At 43.7% G+C, this 21,321-nt stretch overlaps 2 protein-coding genes across 2 annotated transcripts in view; one reads left to right on the forward strand and one right to left on the reverse strand.

The window, feature by feature from the left end:
• The first annotated feature begins 1,672 nt into the window (after positions 1-1,672).
• On the forward strand, positions 1,673-2,071 carry LOC137229482 (diphthamide biosynthesis protein 3-like). Its single transcript, XM_067747490.1, has one exon. It carries the CDS (start codon positions 1,673-1,675, stop codon positions 2,069-2,071), a length of 399 nt encoding a protein of 132 aa, XP_067603591.1.
• A 2,928-nt stretch (positions 2,072-4,999) lies between these two features.
• Positions 5,000-21,321, reverse strand: part of RHEB (Ras homolog, mTORC1 binding) — a 46,220-nt gene continuing 29,898 nt past the window's right edge. The window contains exons 3-8 of the mRNA XM_067747487.1: positions 19,531-19,598; positions 12,924-13,006; positions 12,209-12,265; positions 12,049-12,096; positions 11,206-11,287; positions 5,000-5,516 (exon numbers count right to left, since the gene is read on the reverse strand). Coding sequence (XP_067603588.1) covers positions 5,424-5,516; positions 11,206-11,287; positions 12,049-12,096; positions 12,209-12,265; positions 12,924-13,006; positions 19,531-19,598 — 431 coding nt within the window. The 3' untranslated portion in view covers positions 5,000-5,423. The remainder of the gene's footprint in view (positions 5,517-11,205; positions 11,288-12,048; positions 12,097-12,208; positions 12,266-12,923; positions 13,007-19,530; positions 19,599-21,321) is intronic.

The raw sequence follows: 21,321 nt of genomic DNA on the forward strand, positions 1-21,321 counted from the left end.
GTCATCCCGGTGCACTGTGTGAATGGTGAGGATTTCCCCTTCCCTGCAGCAGACACAGGCCAAGTTCCACGGAAGCCGTCTAGGAAGCAGCCCATGGGAGGGCTCAGCTACTCATCCGTTCAACAGACAAACAGCTACTGCGGAGACCCTGGAGGGTTGCCATTGGGGAGAGCGCAGGAAGACCCTTCAAGAACGCGGTGAGAACACTGTCAAAAAAACTGTCCAAATATATCACTTTTTCATAGGTCTGGAGATTAAAGGCTTGCACCAGTCCAAGGGTGTTTAAGGAAACTGGCTGATTCTCAGCACAGCGAGATTTGTGGCACTGTCACTTGCCCTGTTGCCAGACCCCTTCTTAGCAGCTGCACGCAGGGTCAAGATGGGCTGGTGCTTTCTCAGCCCCCTGATCAGAAAACTGTCATCATCTGCAGTGTCTGGTAGTTCCCTGGAAAACCCCATCTGCAAGGCTTGTCTTTGACCTGACTGTCTTTTCCCTGGGGGTGTTCGTCAAAAACAATCAGTGGCAGTTTATTTGACACTGAGGCAAGAACAAACTAACAAAAAACCTCTTCTTTTTTTTTTAACAAGAAAGGCTGGAGAATGAGATGCCCTGGAGACCCTGAGCAGGCACAATTATTACTAAAGGATTTTAAGCAAAGGGGTAACACAGAACAATTTATGTTTTAAACAAGTTGACTTGGGGAATTCCCTGGTGGTCCAGGGGTTAAGACTTGGGCTTTCACTGCCGTGGACCCAGGTTTGACCCCTGGTCGGGGAACTAAGATCCCACAAGTGATGCGGTGTGGCAAAAAAAAAAAAAAAAAAAAGTTGACTTGGGCTGCAGTAAATGATTTGGAGGGTGTGGTGTTAGAGACTAGTATGCAGTGAAGATGGAGAAAAGTGGGCAAAATATAAGATTTTTGAAGGCAGGGCCCTTAGGATTTGTTGATGAACTGGCTGGGAGGGGACACAAGGGAAGAGGTAGAGGATGGCTCCCCAACTCCTAGCTTTAGTATCTAGTGGATGATGGTGCCATTTCCCGAAGCAGGGTCCAGGGCAGACCACGTTTTTAGGGAAAATCAAGAATTTGGGCATGATAAACTTCAGATGCCTATGAGACATCTAAGAGAAGACAAGCCTGGAGCCCAGAGGTCAGGGTGCGAGAAAGGAATTTTGGTCTTCAGGAAACACGGCAGTGAGAGCTATGTGACAGGATGAAATCAAGGAAGGGGAGAAGGAAAAATGGCCCATCGAGAGGTTAATGGAGGAGGCAACAGCCAAGGAGGCCAAGGCAGCAACAGTGAGCTGGGAGGAAGACCAGAAGGCGGAAAGAGACCTTCAGAGAGAAGTCACCAACTGCGTGCAATGCTGGAGGGTCAGGACAGAGGCCAGGAAATACCTACTGGACGTGGTGACAAGGAGGTGATGAGCAATTCAGGCGAGAGCACCGTCAGTGACACGGCGGGGAGACACGGCGCTCTAGAGGGCAGGGAGTGAACAATTTAGTTTTAGCAAAATTCCATCACATTAATCTGAATTTGTCCTGTGATTTTACACTTTGTATTATGAGCTGCAAGACAGCCTTGGATATGCGCCGAGTTTTGTATTCGCACCTACTGTGCTTCAGTGAATCCAAGGCTGCATTGTATGTCCCACTAAGAAAAATGCTAAAATGGCGGAGGCGACAAGACCTCTCCTGGCCCCAGTGACGATGGCAGCGTTTCATGAGGTGGAGATCAAGGACTTCCAATATGACGAGGTCTCGGAGATGTACTTCTACCCCTGCCCGTGTGGGGATAACTTCTGCGTCACCAAGGAACATACGGAGAATGGGGAAGATGTGGCAACGCGCCCCAGCTGCTCTCTCATTATAAAAGCGATCTATGACAAAGATCGGTTTACATGTGACGGGACAGTGCCAGCCCCTTCCCCCAACGAAGAACTAGTTAAATGCCGAAGACTCAGGACTCCAGAGCCTCAACTTTGGGGAAGGAGCCAAGCTGGGAAAATCAAACGCCACGTCACCGGCTTCTTCACGGGGACAATCCTTGTGCAGTTTGCTATTTGTTAGTGCGGATTCTTTCCGTCGGCTGCCAGGTTCACCTCCAGCTGAAGAAGCAAGTCCACCACATGACATACCTGAATTTTGTGCTTAGAACTTTGAATTGTTCTTTTTCATAGTTTTTTTTTAAGAAGGATATTTATTTATTTATTTATTTTTGGCTGCGTTGGGTCTTCGTTGCTGCGCACGGGCTTCTCATCGTGGTGGCTTCTCTTGTTGTGGAGCACGGGCTCTAGGCCCGCGGCCTTCAGTAGCTGTGGCACGTGTACTCAGTAGTTGTGGCGCACGGGCTTAGCTGCTCCGCAGCATGTGGGATCTTCCCGGACCAGGGATTGAACACGCCTGCCCTGCATTGGCTGGCGGATTCTTAACCACTGTGCCGCCAGGGAAGTTCCGGAAGTGTTCTTAATTTTCCATCCGAACTTAAAAGAAAAATTCAAATCAGAAAAAAAAGAAAAAAAAGAAAATGCTAAAATGTAATGAAAGGTCTTAGGAGTGATGAAATACACTATTAAATAACGACATTTAAGTCAAACCTGGCAGTTCTAAGAATTTCTTCAGAAGCCTCAGATAACACATCATTAGATTCGCTGACACAGTGAATGTGGCTAATGACTGTCGCTGACACCTCTAAGGCAGTTTCCTCACTGTAAATAGGGCAGCACCTGCTTCACAGAGTGGACGTGAAGCAAACCAGAAGAGGTACTGCTGACCGCCTTCCACCACCACCTCCAGGTCACGTGCTCCCCACCACTGGAGAGCACCCCTCAGCAACATCACTCTCGGAACACATCACAAGCTCAGCCCATCAGATAATCCAATCAACCATCTTGTGGATGGGTCACCGCACTGGGAAGCAGGACTGCCTGCCCTGTGCTATTCAAGGGGCAAGGTCAGACGTAAGTTCTACAGGGTGCAGAGTTCTGTTGTGTTCACGGCACTTAGAACGGTGTGTAGCACACAGCAGGTGCTCAGAAAACATCTGAACGAACAGCTGAGCCACACCATGTAAAGAGATCCACGTCACCTCCAAACAGGGCAGCTAGGCCTAGAGGACATTTCGTGAGAGTCAAACTGTAGTTGCAAGAACAGGCTGCCCCAAGATTCCATTTACACAGAAATAACTTATCGGATGTAAAATGTTGCCTGGATGAACTGAATCCAGATTTAATGTGGTTCCATCCAGTGAGTACTGACACATATTAGGCCTAAGAATAAACCCTGTTAGTAAGTAATGATACTACATTGCTAAAACTTATTTGTATTTAAAAAGTATTTGGTGGAGGTCTTTTTCATCCTGGCTCAAATTGCATCCTTGAATGATAAGACACAAACTATAAAGATTCAAAATAATGGTGCAGGGCTTCCCTGGTGGCGCGGTGGTTGGGAGTCCGCCTGCCGATGCAGGGGACGCGGGTTCGTGCCCCGGTCTGGGAGGATCCCGCGTGCCGCGGAGCGGCTGGGCCCGTGAGCCATGGCCGCTGAGCCTGCGCGACCGGAGCCTGTGCTCCGCGACGAGAGAGGCCGCGGCAGTGAGAGGCTCACGTACCGCAAAAAAAAAAAAAATAATAATAATGGTGCATTCTTTTTTAAAAAATTAATTAATTGTTGGTCATGTTGGGCCTTCGTTGCTGCACACAGGCTTTCTCTAGTTGCGGCAACCAGGGGCTACTCTTGGTTGCAGCGTGCTGGCTTCTCATTGCGGTGGCTTCTCTTGTTGCGGAGCACGGGCTCTAGGCGCACGGACTTCAGTAGTCGTGGGCACGCAGGCTCAGCAGTTGTGGCTTGCGGGCTCTAGAGCGCAGGCTCAGTATTGTGGCGCGCGGGCTTAGGTGCTCCGCGGCATGTGGGATCTTCCTGGACCAGAGCTCGAACCGGTGTCCCCTGCATTGGCAGGTGGATTCTCAAACCACCGTGCCACCAGGGAAGTCCATAATGGCATATTCTAAAAACATAATTTTTCATTAAAAAATCAGTTACAGGGCTTCCCTGGTGGCGCAGTGGTTGAGAATCTGCCTGCCGATGCAGGGGATGTGGGTTCGTGTCCCGGTCCGGGAAGATCCCACATGCCGCGGAGCGGCTGGGCCCTGTGAGCCATGGCCGCTGAGCCTGTGCGTCCGGAACCTGTGCTCCGCAACGGGAGAGGCCACAACAGTGAGAGGCCCGCGTACGGCAAAAAAAAAAAAAAAAAAAAAAAAAAAAATCAGTTACAAAGCAATATTCTATTTTATCCATAGACTCAGTAACATTTCCCTAAAGATTAGAAATGGCTGTGAAATTCTAACTGGGAAGGAACATCGTTTAAAAAATTTCACTCAACTTGAACTCTCAGAGTCGAGGTGATGGCCACCAGGCAATTGAAATCCTCGACTCTCCCTCAAAGCTGCTCTTGGCAGAACGGGAGGTAGGCAGTCTGGGTCTGAGGGAGGTTCATGAAGCCCTGACACAGAACACTTACCAGGCAATCTTCCCCATCCTTTAAACTCCTGGAGGTTTTGGGATAGTGACAGGCCAATCTATTTTCTAAGTCAGATCCTGTCTGCCGTGGACACCAAGCTAAGTAAAAGGAGAGACAGTAATGTATCTTTAGGTCCCCTTTTCTTCAAGTAGCTAAGAGACAAGCAAGAGGGTGGCCGGAAGGCTCTAAGTAAGCCTGCAGCCCTACCTGCATGAAACATTCCAACCAAGGTGGGGAGAACAGTTATTATTGGGGAACAACTCCCCTCACAGAGCCCCCCAAGGTCACTCGGCTTTAGTCAACAGGAATGCCCCCCCCCCCCAGTTCGGGCACTCTACCCCAAGTGCCCACAGCCGCCTGGTGGGCCACATGCTCCACTGGCTCCTGGAATCCAAGCTGGCGCCTCCTCGGAGGCAGGGAAGGAAGCCCTCAGGAGGACAGGTTTCCTTCTTTAGAAGCCACACTGAGGAGCACAACGATTAGGCTTTGCAGCTATTTTATTTACAAGTATACACTTAACACAACGAAATAAACACTGACATATTGAAGCCTAGTTAATAGTAGTGTAACAATATGTATCATTTGGATGATTACATTATTTTAAACAACAAACTACACTGAAAAATTAATGCAATAAAATTCTTGGTCATAATATTATTAAGAAATACAATATATAAATTGAAAATATGATTGCTCAAAATTTGAAAATGGAAGTGAACTCATTTGGACCGAGTCAGAGTTTAACATAATCTGAAAGGAAGGGTTGGGAGAGAAGCTCTGACCCAAATGAAATCTTTCAGGTTAACAGAAGAGAAATGAAGCAGAGTTTATCTTAAAGGAAAATGGGCAGGTTGCCTCCTCAGGCAGGCCAGGTTCCCAGTGCCCTCAGGTTCTGCAGTAGAATCACATCACCAAGCAGGAGGACTTTCCTTGTGAGGCGGCCCCGTCAATTTTCTCTGCCTCCAAAATTATCCTTCTAAAAACATCAACAGCAGTCTGAAACCAGAGAGAAAACCGATGACAATGTTAGCGTTAACAGCGGAGCCACGAGGAACACTGATGCTGCTGGCGGGACTGGAAAAGGCCCACGGCCTGCCCTGCACGTGGAGGTCCAGGTGTGGAGGCCAACGAGGCGGCCCCGGGCCGCAGGAGCCTGGGATTCCTCCCTCCCCTCCCCCCACGTGGTGACTGCGGACCACCAGAACTAACCTCAAATCACACTTCTGAGCCCTGCTTTCATCAGTCACAGGAAGCCCCGCCTGCTCCGCCTCCTGTGGCGCCTGTGGAGCTCCAGGATGGAGTATCCCCTGCTGGCTCACCCGCCTCGCCCGCCCCGCCGGGGCTCTGGGACTACAGCAGGGCAGGGGCTCTTTCGCCTGGCCTGGCACCCCACCCCCTGCCTGTCACACCCTTTCCCCTCCCACTTCCTAAAAACTCTCAGCTGTGGCTCATAGGCCGTGAGATGACACCTGTGCCCTCCGAGCCTGCTTCCTCTAGGCCACCTAGAGCCCCGAGTCACCCCCGGCCTCACCCCCCTCGGGGCAGCGGCTCCACCTCCGCCACCACTCGCGCCACACTGGCCTTGCACACCCCCCGGGGACCTCCTCTCCCTCCCGACTGCACCTCTCAGCCCCAGGGACCAGCCCTTCACAAGGAGGAGCCACTATCATTTAGGGCAGGAAATCCTCACTTAGGCCGAACGTCAGTCCCTGTCCTTTAAATGCGGTCATTGTGATCATCCAAAAATGCTCCTGTTTTCAAAAACCTCGCAGGGCAGCACCCAGATCTTGTCATCACCAAGCAGCCGCCCCCCCTCCAGCCCCCATCTTCCTTCTCTCGCCTCCCGGGCCAGCGCAGACGTCCCCAGGGCAGTCACCGGCCTCCTACTCCCTTCCCTGCCACCTGTCTGCCTGCTCGCTGCCTGCGCCACACAGCGGACACAGCCCATGGACACACCTCCAGGACCCTAAACCCAAAGGGGACCCCTGCTGCCCCAGCAGCCCAGCCACATTTCTCTGGTCCAGCCAGCCCCCAGGATGAAGGGGTCATGCCTCTTCCTTCCACTGGGATCGCTAAACCTCTTCCCTGCTCTCACCCTCGGCTGATGACTGGGTTCTACGTTTCACTGGGAAAACAGAAGCAGCATTCATAAGCGAACTCTCCATACTCCATCCACCAATGACCATGCCCTTGAATCTGGGCTCATCTACTCTGGTTCCCTCTTTCCTGCTGGCACAAAGGAGGCACCCCTAAGTGAGCCCAAGCCAGCCCCAGGCCCACCTCTCCTGTCTAATCAAGGCCACTGACTTCAGCAAGCACCCTCCTTTCTGCATTACCAATTCCCCTCCTTTCCCACGACTATGCAGGCAAGTTGTTATTTATTTCATCTTAAAAAAAGCGCACAGGGCTTCCCTTGTGGCGCAGTGGTTTAGAATCCACCTGCCAATGCAGGGGACACGGGTTTGAGCCCTGGTCAGGGAGATCCCACATGCCACGGAGCAACTAAGCCCACGTGCCACAACTACTGAGCCTGCGCTCTAGAGCACGCGAGCCACAACTACTGAGCATGCATGCTGCAACTACTGAAGCCCGCATGCCTAGAGCCTGTGCTCTGCAACAAGAGAAGCCACCGCAATGAGAAGCCCGCGCACTGCAACCAAGAGTAGTCCCCGCTCATCACAACTAGAGAAAGCCTGTGCACAGCAACGAAGACCCAACGCAGCCAAAAAAAAAAAGTACAGAAAAATGTGTGGAAAGATGCATGCCAAGCTCTTACAAAAAAAATAGAGCGTGCCTGGAATCTGGCTTTCTAGATAAATCTTAGCATTCTCCTTGATTACCTGTGTGATCTGACTGACAAAATGCATTCTCTTCCATCAAATTGCTGAAATACAATTTGTGAAGGCCTCCACAGAAAATAAGCCAGAACTGCAAACACATCCCATAGTTCAGTAATAGTCAAAGTGCAGTATTCTCACTGACTTGATAATTTTTACCACTGTGCACTTTGTAATCAACAAATCTGACTGAACTCCACTGAGGACAGTTTATTTTAAAATACTGGATTTTTGCTAAGTAATACAAAGCTACATTTGAAAATTTATCAATAAAAAATTTGAGCGGTTCACAAAGATTGGTCTCTGATCACGTGACTATTGACGTGGATGTCTCTTTACTACACAAATTCTCTCTCTTCCTACTACATAGACCAAGAGTAGTAAGCACTCTAGTATATATGTGGATTAGAATCAATCACACCTCTTAACATAAGGGATTAGAATTACTTGGTTTCTCCCCACCCGATGGGGAGAAACTCCCTAGGCTTAGGATCCAACTGTCTTCAGCACACTCAACAACAAGGCGAGCAGTGTCACAAGAGCCACAACCGAGGGCTGAGAAGTGTCTAGACAACTGGTCAGGACTGCTGCTTTCCAAGGATATGCATATCATCACTGTATTTACCTAACTTGGGTACAAGAATCTTTCTGCCTTTAAGGATTATTTCACGTCGAGTAAGGTATTTGTTGATCTGATGGAGGTGCTAAAGTAACTGAGACAACAGTGAGTTGGGTCATCTGATCTTCTAGCTTGTCTGGGATGTTTGAGGTCACTGTACTGCACCCTCGCCTTCTTTTAGAGTTTTGGTTAATATCAGATAAATCGACTAAATTTATCAAAACTTTAAAAGAAGTACAGCAGTTGGAATTTTTTCATTTTAACTTTAAGCCTTGAGAACAATTTCATCTTTTATATGGGTACTGAAAAGGCAGTATCCTACCTTCTAAAGGAAACTAAAAGGTTAAAAAGTAAATCTATCCAGAACCATATTAAAAATCTTAAGCTACGGTGAAGTATAACATAAACTAGACAGAGAAAAGGCCTGCATCCTCTGACCAAAAAGTAGTTTAATAACATACCCTAAGCATACCATTATAGGTCACTCTCAAAAGATAAATTAACCTGAGGCAACACGCCTTACTAAGCAATCCCTCTTAATTACATTCGAGGTAGGGTCCATAAGGTGTCTACACCTTTGAGGATGCTGGAAGGAATAACAAAGCAACGGCCAGAAACGCACAGAACAGTAACACAATGCACAGGGGCTACGTGAACCTACATGAATAGTGAGACTGGTGATGATGCCTACATAATTATAAAGTCAAACAGAATAATTGTTTTAGGATCCTCAGATTTTCACCGAAGAGAAACACAACGGAGCGAAGTTAGCAAAAGCAGAACCAAAGATAGCTTAGGGCCATTCAACGGCACTCCTCCACGTCAAAAAAAATTTTAAATTGAGATAGTTGTCACATAGCATGTATTAGTTCTAGGTGTACAACATAATGACGATGTATGTATATACTGTGAAATGATCACCACGATAAGGCTGGTCACACATAGTTACAAACTTTTCTTTCTTATGATGAGAACTTTTAAGATCTACCCTTAGCGGTTTTCAAGTATACAATATTGTTAACCATAGTCGCCATGCTATACATCACATCCTCAGGACTTCTTTATTATGTAACTGGAAGTTTGTACCTTCTGACCACCTTCCAATTTTTATTATGCAAATTTTTAAGCATACAGAAAAATGGGGACAATTGTATAATAAGCACTGAGCCCTGCTATCTGAGTTCAACAAATGCTAACATCTTTGCTATATCTGCTTGCTCTCCTTCTGTCCATCCCCCGCATCTATCCCATCTGAAACTAAGCTGCAGACATTATGAAACTTGGCCCCTACATACTATGGTTTGCATTTTCCAAGAATAAGGATATTCTCTTCATAATCCCAACACCATCATTACACCTAAGACAATTAACACCATTTCCCTAATATATCTAAAACGTAATCAAATCTCCCCAATTGACCCAAAATGTCTTTTACACGAGGGATTTAGAACCAGATTCCATTTAAGGTTCACATACAGACTTTTTAATACAGAACGGTCTCTCTCTCTCCCTCAGGAACACTCTAATCTCTGTTACACTTTGGTTATGCCCTCTCTTCCCATCCATCAGAAAAGCATGGTGGAGAGGAGAGAGGACTAAATTTGGGTTAAATTTAAAATTTAGTCCAAGTTCTTATACCATATGAAATATAGACCTTAGAAAAGTTATTTACCTCTCTGGATCTTAAAACGCCTCACTTCTAAAATGAGACAGTTCAACTGGATGATCTTAAGGACAGATCAGACACCCAATAAATGTCTGATTTAATTCAATTAAGCAGTACAGGTATCTCTTACTATCTCAGCTCTTCTTATCTGAATTCTCACTCTCTGCACTAAATGGATGCAGATATATCTCTTGCTCTCTGGAACTCGGGAATCAATTGTACAGATTTAACTTCCCTCACCTGCGGACACAGGGACAAACAGATTTGCCTATCAAGGGATACCTGGGTTGACCGAGCACCTAGTAGATATAAAACCACTGTGCCGGACATTATGGAGAAAATGAAGGCCAGTGATACGGCCTTGAATCTCAGAATGAATTAAAGGGGATAAGACAGAAGAAGCTACTATTAATTTTAGCTGGACGTATCATGCAGGGGTCCAGGAGAAAGTGGAATTTAAGTAGAGCCCTGAGGACTGGAGTCTTAGTGGTGAAAGGTGGCGGAGCTGGGGAAGAACAGCTGACTGTCCTCAACCACATCAAGCCACCCACCCTCGCTGAACTATAGTTTCCTCACAGAAATGAAAGCCAATTAATCTTATTGGAAGATCAAACAAGAGCACATGTTGAAAATACTTTAAGTATGTAGTTAATTAGAGAAAGGATATTTCAAGTCAGAGAAGAATGAGAGTAAAGGGGAGGCATCTGGAAGTACCCCTTGTATTTAATTAAGTGGGAGGAATTTGGTGCGACTGAAAAGTACAGGGATACAGTGAAAGAAGGAACCGGAAAAGTTCGAATCACACACTGCACTCAACATCATGCTTAGGGCCTTGGGGTTTGCTCTACAGACGATGGGCAACCCATTGGCAGTTTTAGTTGAGGGTGACATCATCTGATTTGTAGCTTCAGAAGGTGAATGGCAGCAAACAGAAATACACTGGTGAGAACTCATGGAAGCAGGAGACAAGCTTGGACGTTCTTGGTCTAAATTAATGCCACGGAGGAAAAGGGAAAAGGAGATACGGGAAGCCTTCTGAAATAGAAGTGACATCCTTCCTCGGATATGCCTTTTAAAGGAACATCTGCAGGGCTGAAATTGGGAAAAATGTTTGTAAAATGGTTCTTAACAGTTTCTGTGTTAAAACAACACATGCATTTAACTCAGTTCCACCCAACAGAAAAAGGGGGGAGGTAAGGGTACAAAATTATTGCCAAAGTGATGTGAGATCATTCTTGTTTCTTTTCTATGCCTGGATTTATTTCTGTACCAGTCTTTAGTATGAAACAAAAATAAGACTATATGTTCTCAAAGGAAGTATTGCCTTTACTATTAATTTCTATTTATCCTACAAATATTCTAGGTCCCATTTTAAGTAGAATACTGACTGAATTAAAACATCAATAGTATCGTCCTAAAGCAACCCAAAGATGGGTATTAGAAATGGTGGAAGGATGAAGACTGAACAGGAGTGATGAAGATGGTGGTGAGATGCTGACTGAGAGGAACATACGCCCATGAATGATGGGATGCAGGGCAAAATGAAGTTTAAAAAACACGTACCTGATTTTCTTTAGCAGAAGATTCCAAAAAAGCTGCGTTCCAAGATTCTGCTAACGCTTTCCCTTCTTCATAACTGATCACCCTAATGGAAAAAGAAAATTCTAATTAAAGTACTTTGCTCTTTATTATACAAAACATCTATAATTGATTTATGAGACAGGCTCTACTTTAATCAGTTTTTTTCCTTATGAAGCAGAAGCATGCTCAGCTCAACATTCTCATCCAGTACGTAATGCAGAGAAGCATTTCTGTTACCCCTGAGCTGGGGAACAGAGCAGACATTGCCTTATGGGGTGGCTACCCCTGCTCCAGCAAGTTCTTACAGTTCGGAGAACAGGACGCCAACACTCCAGCATCTGCAACAATTGATTATTTTGAAGCGAGCTCGGCTATAAGCACCCAAAGATGGTGCAATCCTGAAAGGGCCCTCCGTGCAGTCCTGCAGGCGTTAATTCAGCCAGTGAGCCTCTTCCTCTAGGCGTCAGGCTCCTCCCCTGTTCACTGCTCTAATCCTAAGCCCGGTACTCAAAAAACTATTTGTTGAATAAATGACTGCTACCATTGTCTTTTTAGAGTCTGCTTTATGCAAAATCGTAAAAGAATCTAAAGATAATTTTCTACAGTGTTTGCGCTTTTTAAGAGGAAACATTTTCCAAGACAGGTTGAGATTTTTACTGCAGTTTTGCTTCTGTGATGCACAGTCACTACCACATTTCTGAACACAGAAACACAGATATGCTACAGCTAAAAATATTCTTGCTATAAGAATAATTAAAAATGAAACTTCAGTGACTAAATCGTCTTAGACTTGACTTTATAAATCAGTATTTAGAAGCTACATACCTTTCCATATGTAGGTCTTTCTTATTCCCAACCAACATAATAGGTATCCTATTAATACAAGGGAAAAAAAAGCCAAAGTACCCTAGTCAGTGCCCGATTTGATTGTTCAGAAGATACTATTATGAGTATCTAACAAAAGAGATAAACTATTACTACTTACTGTACTTTCCCCACCATATCCAACAGTTTGCCATGGATAACTTTGATCACTTCAAAGCTATAAAACAAAAAGCATAAAATCAGACATCCATTTTAGTGGTGATGTTTTAAAACGTTTGTTATGTAATATTTATAGTGGGAAAAATGGAAAATGTCATAGACTCACCATTTTAATATAAAGTAAACCGAACACAAGGAATTCCTTTATTTTTTCCTACCACTTTTTCACATGTGCGTGTACTCAACACTCAGCAGCCCTTACTGAGAATATTCAAAGTGGAATAGGTGAGATATTTAAATGGGAAAGTCTACAACTGGGCTGATTTAATCTCTGAATAAACATTTGCGGAATGTTGCTTAGCGAGAGGGCCCTAGCAATCAGTCCATGCTCCACACTAATACGGTGAAAACACACAAAAAGTAAATCAATTAATGCATTTCCCATTGCAATCAGCAGAAAAGCTCAGATCATGTTCAGTCACTATCTAGCTAGGCAGCCTGAGGTAAGAAATAAGAGTTTTTTTACTCCATCAGTGTAAGAGAACACCTAATGGGATAATTTTTTTGCCCTTAACAACCTGTTTGCTCCACAAGACAACCACTAAAAACCATTAAAGTCTAGTTGTTACTACTGCCAATTCCAGCATAATCTCTTAGAAGGATTAATGCCATCTAAGCACAGCAAATAAACTCAAGCAAGCAGAAGTGGGCCTTACCTTTTGATTGATGTAACAGAATACACAAGAATATAACCATTAATATCTATGGAGTATGTCTGAGGAAAGATGGAATATTCATCCTGTGAAAGAAAAAATAATTACATTTGAGTAGCGTAACAAGCAATCTCACATATCACATACATGGTCAAAGAAATCAAAGTGAACAAAAAATGGATTAATCCGTTATTCTAGAGACATAGCCTACACACTCAAGATTTACTTAGGACTGGTTTGGGGGCAATAATATGCTTTAAGCCAATATTGAAAAATGACCCAGGCTATTCTAAGACCTTTTCTTCTCCCTCCCTCCCTTTCTCTCTTTCTTTTTGCCATGCAGAATGCAGGATCCTAATTCCCCAACCAGGGATCGAACCCATGTCCCCTGCATTGGGAGCGCAGAGTCCTAACCACTGGACCACCAGGGAAGCCCCTACTCTAAGACTTCTGAGGGACAGCTAATGTCTGCTGCAGTTCCTGGGAGAAGAAGATGGAAGGAATGAAAAGACTGGTTCCGTGACCTTGTATCAAGGGAAAAGCACCACCACCTCTCCTTTATGGGCCTGAAAGTCCAGAGTCTCTTAGGCCTCTCAGTAAATTCACAAGTGCTACTAGTTTATTCCATAAATGTGTATTTTCACCTATTTTCTGCACGTGAGTCACAGTGGCCTGAGCCCAATGTGCCAGTCATTAGTGGGTTGCTACCAGCACTTGAAAAAGAGGAAGAGAGAAGAGAAACAAAACACTAGACTCAGGCAGTATATTCAGACTTGTTAGGATCAGATGAGCTGCATACTGAGCAACTTCAGGAATCAGAAAGAAAGGTACACGTTATGAAACAGCCTGTTACTACCAGCTTTACAATGCTTTAAGAAAAACCCTGCTGCTTTAGACACAGAATTATCAAAGACTACAAGAGTGTTTAATGTCAATGCAGCACTCAAGAGTGCCACTGTATGGTACAAACATTTCCTTCTCAGTTGAAATATAATTGTTAATATACCACACATCCCAGGCACTATTATAGAAAAATCACGCAAGCCACCCTTATATCAAGTAACTGTCTCTGTTAACTCTGCAATTCCATAGCGTGATTATGATGATGACCCTGAGTCACTGCCCTATGTTAAAGTGTCTTAAAAAAAAATAAAGTTTTACTATCAACTCTGATATTATAGTCATTAATCACAATAGCATTTCAACATCACAGAGCTTACTACATATGCAAAATAAAACCTTCTTTGATTTCATTAATAGTACAACTTTCATTAAGTTGAATTCACTTTAGTGTTGATGTTGAAAAACAAGTTGTTAATGGAATGAGAGATCTTTTGACCCAGATTAAAAACAAAATTTCAAATGATTTTAGTCACCAGCTCAGGTACAGCAGACCCAAAGTACAAATTACCTTTTTCCTGAAGTGAAGATGTGGGAAAAAAGAAAAGGATAATCATATTCAAGAAGTACAGTGTAAAAAATATAAAGTATAACAGAGGAAAAAGACCCTCAGCTTTAAAGCAACCAAAAAGGACAAAATTCCTAGTAATAAGCCTAAGAAAATAAAAGTATACGATCCATCTGAAGAAAATCTTAAAATACGCCCAAGAGATAAGAGTTAAATCAGCGGAAGAGTGTGCCATGGTCTTCAGCAAGAATATGTAGAATCAGAAGGGTATCCACTAATTAATCCTCAATTAATACACAAATGTAACATAATCCTGATAAAAAGTATACTTCCAGAGAAAGAAGAGCAACTGCAGAGGCAGGTGGGTGGAAACCATAAAGCTACGGTAATTAAAATAGTGCAATACTAGCTCATGAATGGAGCAGACAGGGAAATCTACAAAGACCCAAACAGTCATGGGAAGTAGGTATATGATAATACTGGCATTTCAAACCAGTAAGGATAAAAAGTAACCCTCAACAAAATGTACCGGGAACAAATGCAGAGCCATCTGGGGGGAAATGGCTAAGTTGGATCTCTACCTCAAACCTTAGCAAAAATGTATTCCAGAGGAATAAAAGATCTGAAGATGAAAACTGAAACTAGGTACATAGTGGATGGGAGAATTTTAAAAAACCAGTATTGGTTAAAAAGAGATTAATAAATTCAACCACATGAAAATGAAGACGTTCTTCATGGCTGAAAACCTCCCAAACAAAAAACATAAACAAAAGACGGACTGAAAATAAAACAGAACCCTGCAGCTAATTTTCTTTTTTTAAGGTATATCTATTTATTTTTTTAGCTGTGTCGGGTCTTAGTTGCGGCACATGGGATCTTTCGTCGTGGTGCGCAGGCTTCTCTCTAGTTGTGGCGTGTGGGTTTTCTCTCTCTAGTTGTGGTGCGCGGGCTCTGTAGTTTGCAGCATGCGGGCTCTCTAGTTGAGGCACGTGGGCTCAGTAGTTGCGGCGTGCAGGCTTAGCTGCCTCGCAGATGTGGGATCTTAGTTCCCCGACCAGGGATTGAACCCACGTCCCCTGCATTGGAAGGTGGATTCTTTACCACTGGAACGTCAGGGAAGTTCCGTAGCTAATTTTCTAGTGCTAATTTTCTTCACACATTAAGTGATCTTTCAACTCAACAAGCAAAGACCATCCTCCCAATAGACAAGGGCGAAGTACATGAATAGACAGGATAATGTGAAGAAAGGAAATACAATACAAATGCCCTCAAACACAGGAAAATATGATCAAATTCCTTCATAAGAAGAAAAACACGACACTGAGATACTATTTTTTCACCCAGCAGATTGGCAAATATCAAAAAATGTGGTAACCCGTCGTGTTGGCGAGGGTGTAGGGAAACAGGCACGCCTATTCACTGCTGCCAAGAATGTGACCCTATGGTCCAGCAATCCCACACCCAGGACATTTTCTTACATACATACCATCCTTCTAAAGTAACACAAGATACTGGCTGTGGCACTGCTGGTGGTGGCATGACTGGAAACAACCTAACTGCTGATCAATAGTTAAATTACGATGTATCCAAACAATGGGACATTATGCAGCCATGGGGGGAAGAAAAGAGCCCGTATACACTGATACGGAATAATTTCCAAGATGGAGATATAGAGACATGCTACTTTTTGTGTAGAAAAGAAAAAAATAGTTTAAAACTATATTTGCATGTTCACGTATAAAACAGCTTGGAAGCATTTACTAGAAACTGATAATGGGTTACTGTTGGCGGAGTGAAGCTAAGATAGCTACGGTGGAAAGATTTAATTTTGACTATTTACCTTTTTGTGTTATTTTATTTCTATAACATGTACATGTATTATTATTATTTTTTAAATGAATTTAAAACTTTTTTTAAAAGGGAATCTGACATTAAAATTGACTGTCTCTGAGCCACTTGTCACTGAGTTTACTTAAATTAGGTCAAAACAAAATATTTCAAGCAAACTAAAAATAATCCACTCACTCTGTTCATTATCATCCCTAGCTGGGCAATTAAATCAGCTGTATAAAATAAACTACTAAATGAACAGTACTTGCTATCATAATCATTTTTCCTTGCTACCAGCAGTCTCAACCCCATGATATGAATCCGATTTAAAAACAGTTCTTAGAGCAGTAAATATAAGTGTTATCTCATCCAATTTCTACAGAACGAGGGCAGGACTGTGGCATAAGGAAATACCACCCCTGTTGCACCATCGTGAATTGTAAATACCAGCATAACCTTTTACGGTCTCCCAACTGTGAATATAGCCTTTTGGAACTATTAGCTGCAATGAGAACAAACTATTCAAAGTAGCTAAATCTGAACATATTTTGTGCAGAAATTCTCTAAATATTCTTAGCCAGCGGTAACAAAGCCCAAAAGAGCAAGACAGCAGAGCCAGGAATTAACCTATGCTCTTCACATACTCACACTGTACACTCATTCCCTGACAGCTCTGATCCTTTTGGGGTCATTCTTTATATTACTCTATCATTAAAACAGTTAAAGGCGTGTGATGTCCAAGTGTATGTACATTTATGCTTTAGAGCAAAACAGAATTTCTGAGGAACACACATTCTATTTTCATAAGGAGAGTCAATATAAAGAATTTTCTCTCCAGAGAAATGTTTTCGAGGACACAGCTCTCCTCCAAGTATAAGAGATTCCTGCACGACTCCCACTCACACTGTGAACCTCAACTGAGTTTCCAGGCTAGGCCCCTGCTCTAGCCTCAGTGGCATCAAAGAACTACAAGTAAGGATCACGTTCTCTTAAAGCTCATAAATCACCTCTAAAACATAACAATCCTGTGAGGGCAGGCACCACAGTTATCACCATTATACAGATGAAACGTATGAGGCACAGAAAAGTTTGTTACTTTCCTCAAGGTCAATGAGTTAGTAAGAAAACCTAGGATTCAAATCCAGGCAGTGTGACTGCAGAGCCCATGCTCCGAACAACTACGAAATACTGATTCTCCTTCTGGCCTATTATAAAATGAATTGCTATAGTTACGTCACATGAAAGTGATTTATCAATCTGCATCCTTACCCTTACTTTCCACGAGCTTAATGAAAATTCAAAACTAAGATATAAAAGCAAACCGAAATCTTTTTTTTTTTGGCTGCGTTGGGTCTTCATTGCTGCATGCGGGTTTTCTCTAGTTGCGGCGAGTGGGGGCTATTCTTCATCGCAGTGCATGGGCTCTAGGCGCGCGGGCTCAGTAGTTGTGGCACACGGGCTTAGCTGCTCTGCGACATGTGGAATCTTCCTGGACCAGGGATCGAACCCGTGTCCCCTGCATTGGCAGGAGGATTCTTTTCTTTTAATGGATTTTTAAAAATTGTTACATACATACATACATACATTTATGGCTGTGTTGGGTCTTCGTTACTGCGCGTGGGCTTTCTCTAGTTGCGGCAAGCAGGGCTACTCTTCATTGCGGTGCGCAGGCTTCTCATTGCGGTGGCTTCTCTTTGTTGAGGAGCACGGGCTCTAGGCGTGTGGGTTTCAGTAGTTGCGGCACGCAGGCTCAGTAGTTGTGGCGCACAGGCTCAGTAGTTGTGGCGCACGGGCTTAGTTGCTCTGCGGTGTGTAGGATCTTCCCGGAACAGGGCTTGAACCCGTGTCCCCTGCACTGGCAGGAGGATTCCTAACCGCTGCGCCACCAGGGAAGTCCCAAACCGAAATCTTGATAGTGTCAGACTCCCATATTTCTTCACCCAGGACACTCTCAGCTTATACCTCTTGTCCCAGCCTGTTACCAGTGTCCCCCCTTCACTCTTAGAAGTGTTTTGTTTTAGGTAATAAATCACACAATTGCCTCAACTATTATAAAAAATACCAACACTAAGAATCCAGAACAAGGTCCTACCCCAGACACTCTTCGTACACTAACTTCTAAGATAAGCTGCGTCCTCTATGTCGTCAGTCGCTAATGGAGACTTCTGTTATTTCCCTTGTTCCAAGAGGCTCCCATTCTATCAATAGGCAGGTACCCCGTAGAGTAAAAGCCTAGGATGGCTCTGCTCCAAGAAAACCACCATGAGGTCTGAAGACGAAAGCCCAGCACATCCACCGCGGATGTTGAGTGAATGACTTATGTTATAGCTCTCTGACATACACATTTCTGACTTATTTTATTTGAAGCTTCCAGAATGGAAACTCCAGGGTTCCTCCAGTGCTAAAACGACCCAATACAGCTATTTTCTTGCTTCACTAGGGGGGCTTACACTTTCCTTCTATGTTCACTTCAAAATATAAAGCAGAGGGAGTTCACTCCAAACCTGCAAGACAGGCCACATCTTTCTAGGTCTATGCCAGTTTCCCCAGGTTCCAGAAAAAAGCCTCCATTTAACACGGCAGACCAGTCTACCCTACACTCACCCTCCTGCTAGTCTGATCCTTTGTCGGTTATAAGATGCAAGGGGACATCCCAGCTTCTTTACATGCCCCACCCTCCAGTCAACAGTAAGAAATTCAGCCGAACAAAATGATTTCCAGGAAAAGCAGGACTGGGTGACATGGAAGGGGAAGGTGCACTGTCACAAGGGTTCTCTTGGCTCCCTTCAAGTTCTCTTAATTTCTTTCACCCTTTGCTTCCAGTCGATTCCTCTGGCGATCCAGTCGCCACATCACTGCCACATTAACCTGTGCATACCTCTTTTGGGGGTTACTCACCTTTGCTAGTTACTGTCTAGCAAATCAGACCGACATTCTTTAATCTTGTAATCATATAATAGATCCAATACAACCAGCTCATTTCTGCCCTATGCCTTTCCCAGGCCCTTTCCCTAGAAAAGATCAACTTCTCTTCTTAACGTAGGAAGATACATACTACAAAGGGAGGAAAAGGGCTAATGTGATTCTCTGATACAGAATCAACCTTTAGAAAATAGAGAACTACTAACCTTTAATAAAAATAAACCTTCAGAATGTTATGATGAATATATTTAAAACAATTCTACAGTAGAAAAACAAGTTAATTATTTGAAAAACTTCTGTAAGTATCTTAGAAAAGACAAAGTAGACAGCCTGTTAATATCCAAACACACATAAATCACGAGGGGTTTTCTTGGCAGTGTCGTTGTGTTTAAGCATCAGTGGCAGGGCTAGGACTGTCGGGTGCACTATATGGGATTCTGGCACACTTACCTGCCCAGCTGTATCTACAAGTTGAAGATGATATTCTTGTCCATTTACTGTGATCAATTTTGTGAAAGCTACAGTGAAAAAGGAATTAAATATTAGCTAGAAAAACATGAACTTGGGATCACTGAAAGCTCAAACAATGACAACCAATTAAGCAGAGTCCTTAGTAATCTCATAAAAAGATCCCACAAAACAAAAAAGAATATCTGAGTTTATAGACTGTTCCCTACTTCCATTATTTTACTAAGCAACGCTGACTGCCTAAAACCAATGTTGGGTAAACCTTGAACCTTTTCCAAAGAAACAAAGTAGGCAACGCTTCGAATCTTGTAAAAGTGATCTGAATGCTCTAGCTGTGGACAGTCTTTTCCTCTTGTGAAAAAGTGAAATACATTACATAAAGTCTGAGTTCTAGAATGAACCAAAAGCACACAACTTGTCATTAATTTATAGCAAGTCTGGTGCCAGAGTACGAAGAGCTGATACTAACTGAAGTGCTAAGAACTTTCAGTACCTAGAAAATTAGCAATTTTATTGAGAGAGGACAGCAACAGAACATGTTCTGTGTGAAGCCATCATCTCCACTTAGCTGAAAGATGCAAGCAATTTGTCACAACAACCTTTCCCTATCTGGGGGGAAATCAGACTCAAATAACTTGGGGAAAATTCGCAATTCTAAGGAGACAGACTTCAAACAAATGGAGAGGAAAGAACTATTAATAGTAACAGGATATTAAAAAGTAACCATCTGGAACCCTGATAACGAAATGGAACAGATTTCTTCCGTACACCCCGTCCCAGCCATCTTGACTCACAATGAGTCTTCAAATCTCCTGACTGGAGCCAGGCAACAGAATCTATCCCTTGAACAGCTGAGAGAGGACCCACTTTTGCCCACTTTGTCCCACAGACAAAAGAGAAAGCAAAAAGAGACAGATGAAAATCAGGAGAGAAAACCGTTAACAAGGAGGAGAGAGCAATCTGGGGGCCGTGGTGAGCCCAGCAAGTTCTTGGAGAGCGAGGATCACAAGAAAGCAAGCTCAGAGAGAGCCAGAGGGGCACCTGTGATGCCGGGTCAGAAAAACAACGAAAATTCAGCCAAGGAGGCTGGGGGAGTACTGGCTAGTGAGGGAAGAGACATACAAGAAATAAGATATTAATAAACGTTTTAGTATTTCGTTGCCTTTAAAAAGGATGTAAATCCTCCTACACACGGCAGTGAAATGAAATTGAAGACCTTCCATCTGCCACAGGAAAACTGCCTCTTCTTGTTACTATAGAAAAAAGCGAAGTGTAATGAGAGGTACGTCTGTCAGTTCCATAAACCAGGAACAGATTCTCCTACGCCCTCCTTGTGTAGAAAGGCAAAGCTGGCTCTCTCCTGGTATCACTTTCCTCTCTCCCTCCCTTTTTCAATCACTGGAGAAATTAATCCAATTTCCAACCTAAAACCCTGAGACTGCCCTAAGCAGACTAATAGCCACTTACTAGTTAAACCTACTAATAAGCAAGGTAATAAGAGATTTCTAAAACTGGATATTCACAAAGTAAGATTTGTATTACTAAAGTGTATTGAGAACTCCTAATTCATATCCTACTGAGAAGTCTACCCACGATGCAATGCTTGATAATGCTGCAAAACTCCTAATGAGAATTCCCCAACTTTCTGAGAGCAGCTCTATTAATTCATCAACAGGGCTACCTTGAGATGGCAGAAACTGTGACCTACTATTTTTTCCTTTAAATTATAAACCATCATTAGTTAAATTTCATCATATCAATTTAGTTTGCATG

The sequence above is a fragment of the Pseudorca crassidens genome, chromosome 8, assembly GCF_039906515.1.
Source record: "Pseudorca crassidens isolate mPseCra1 chromosome 8, mPseCra1.hap1, whole genome shotgun sequence".
Classification (NCBI taxonomy): domain Eukaryota; kingdom Metazoa; phylum Chordata; class Mammalia; order Artiodactyla; family Delphinidae; genus Pseudorca; species Pseudorca crassidens.

Coding starts and splice junctions, on each gene's coding strand:
- LOC137229482 (XM_067747490.1), top strand. CDS start 1,673: ATGGCGGAGGCGACAAGACCTCTCCTGGCCCCAGTGACGATGGCAGCG.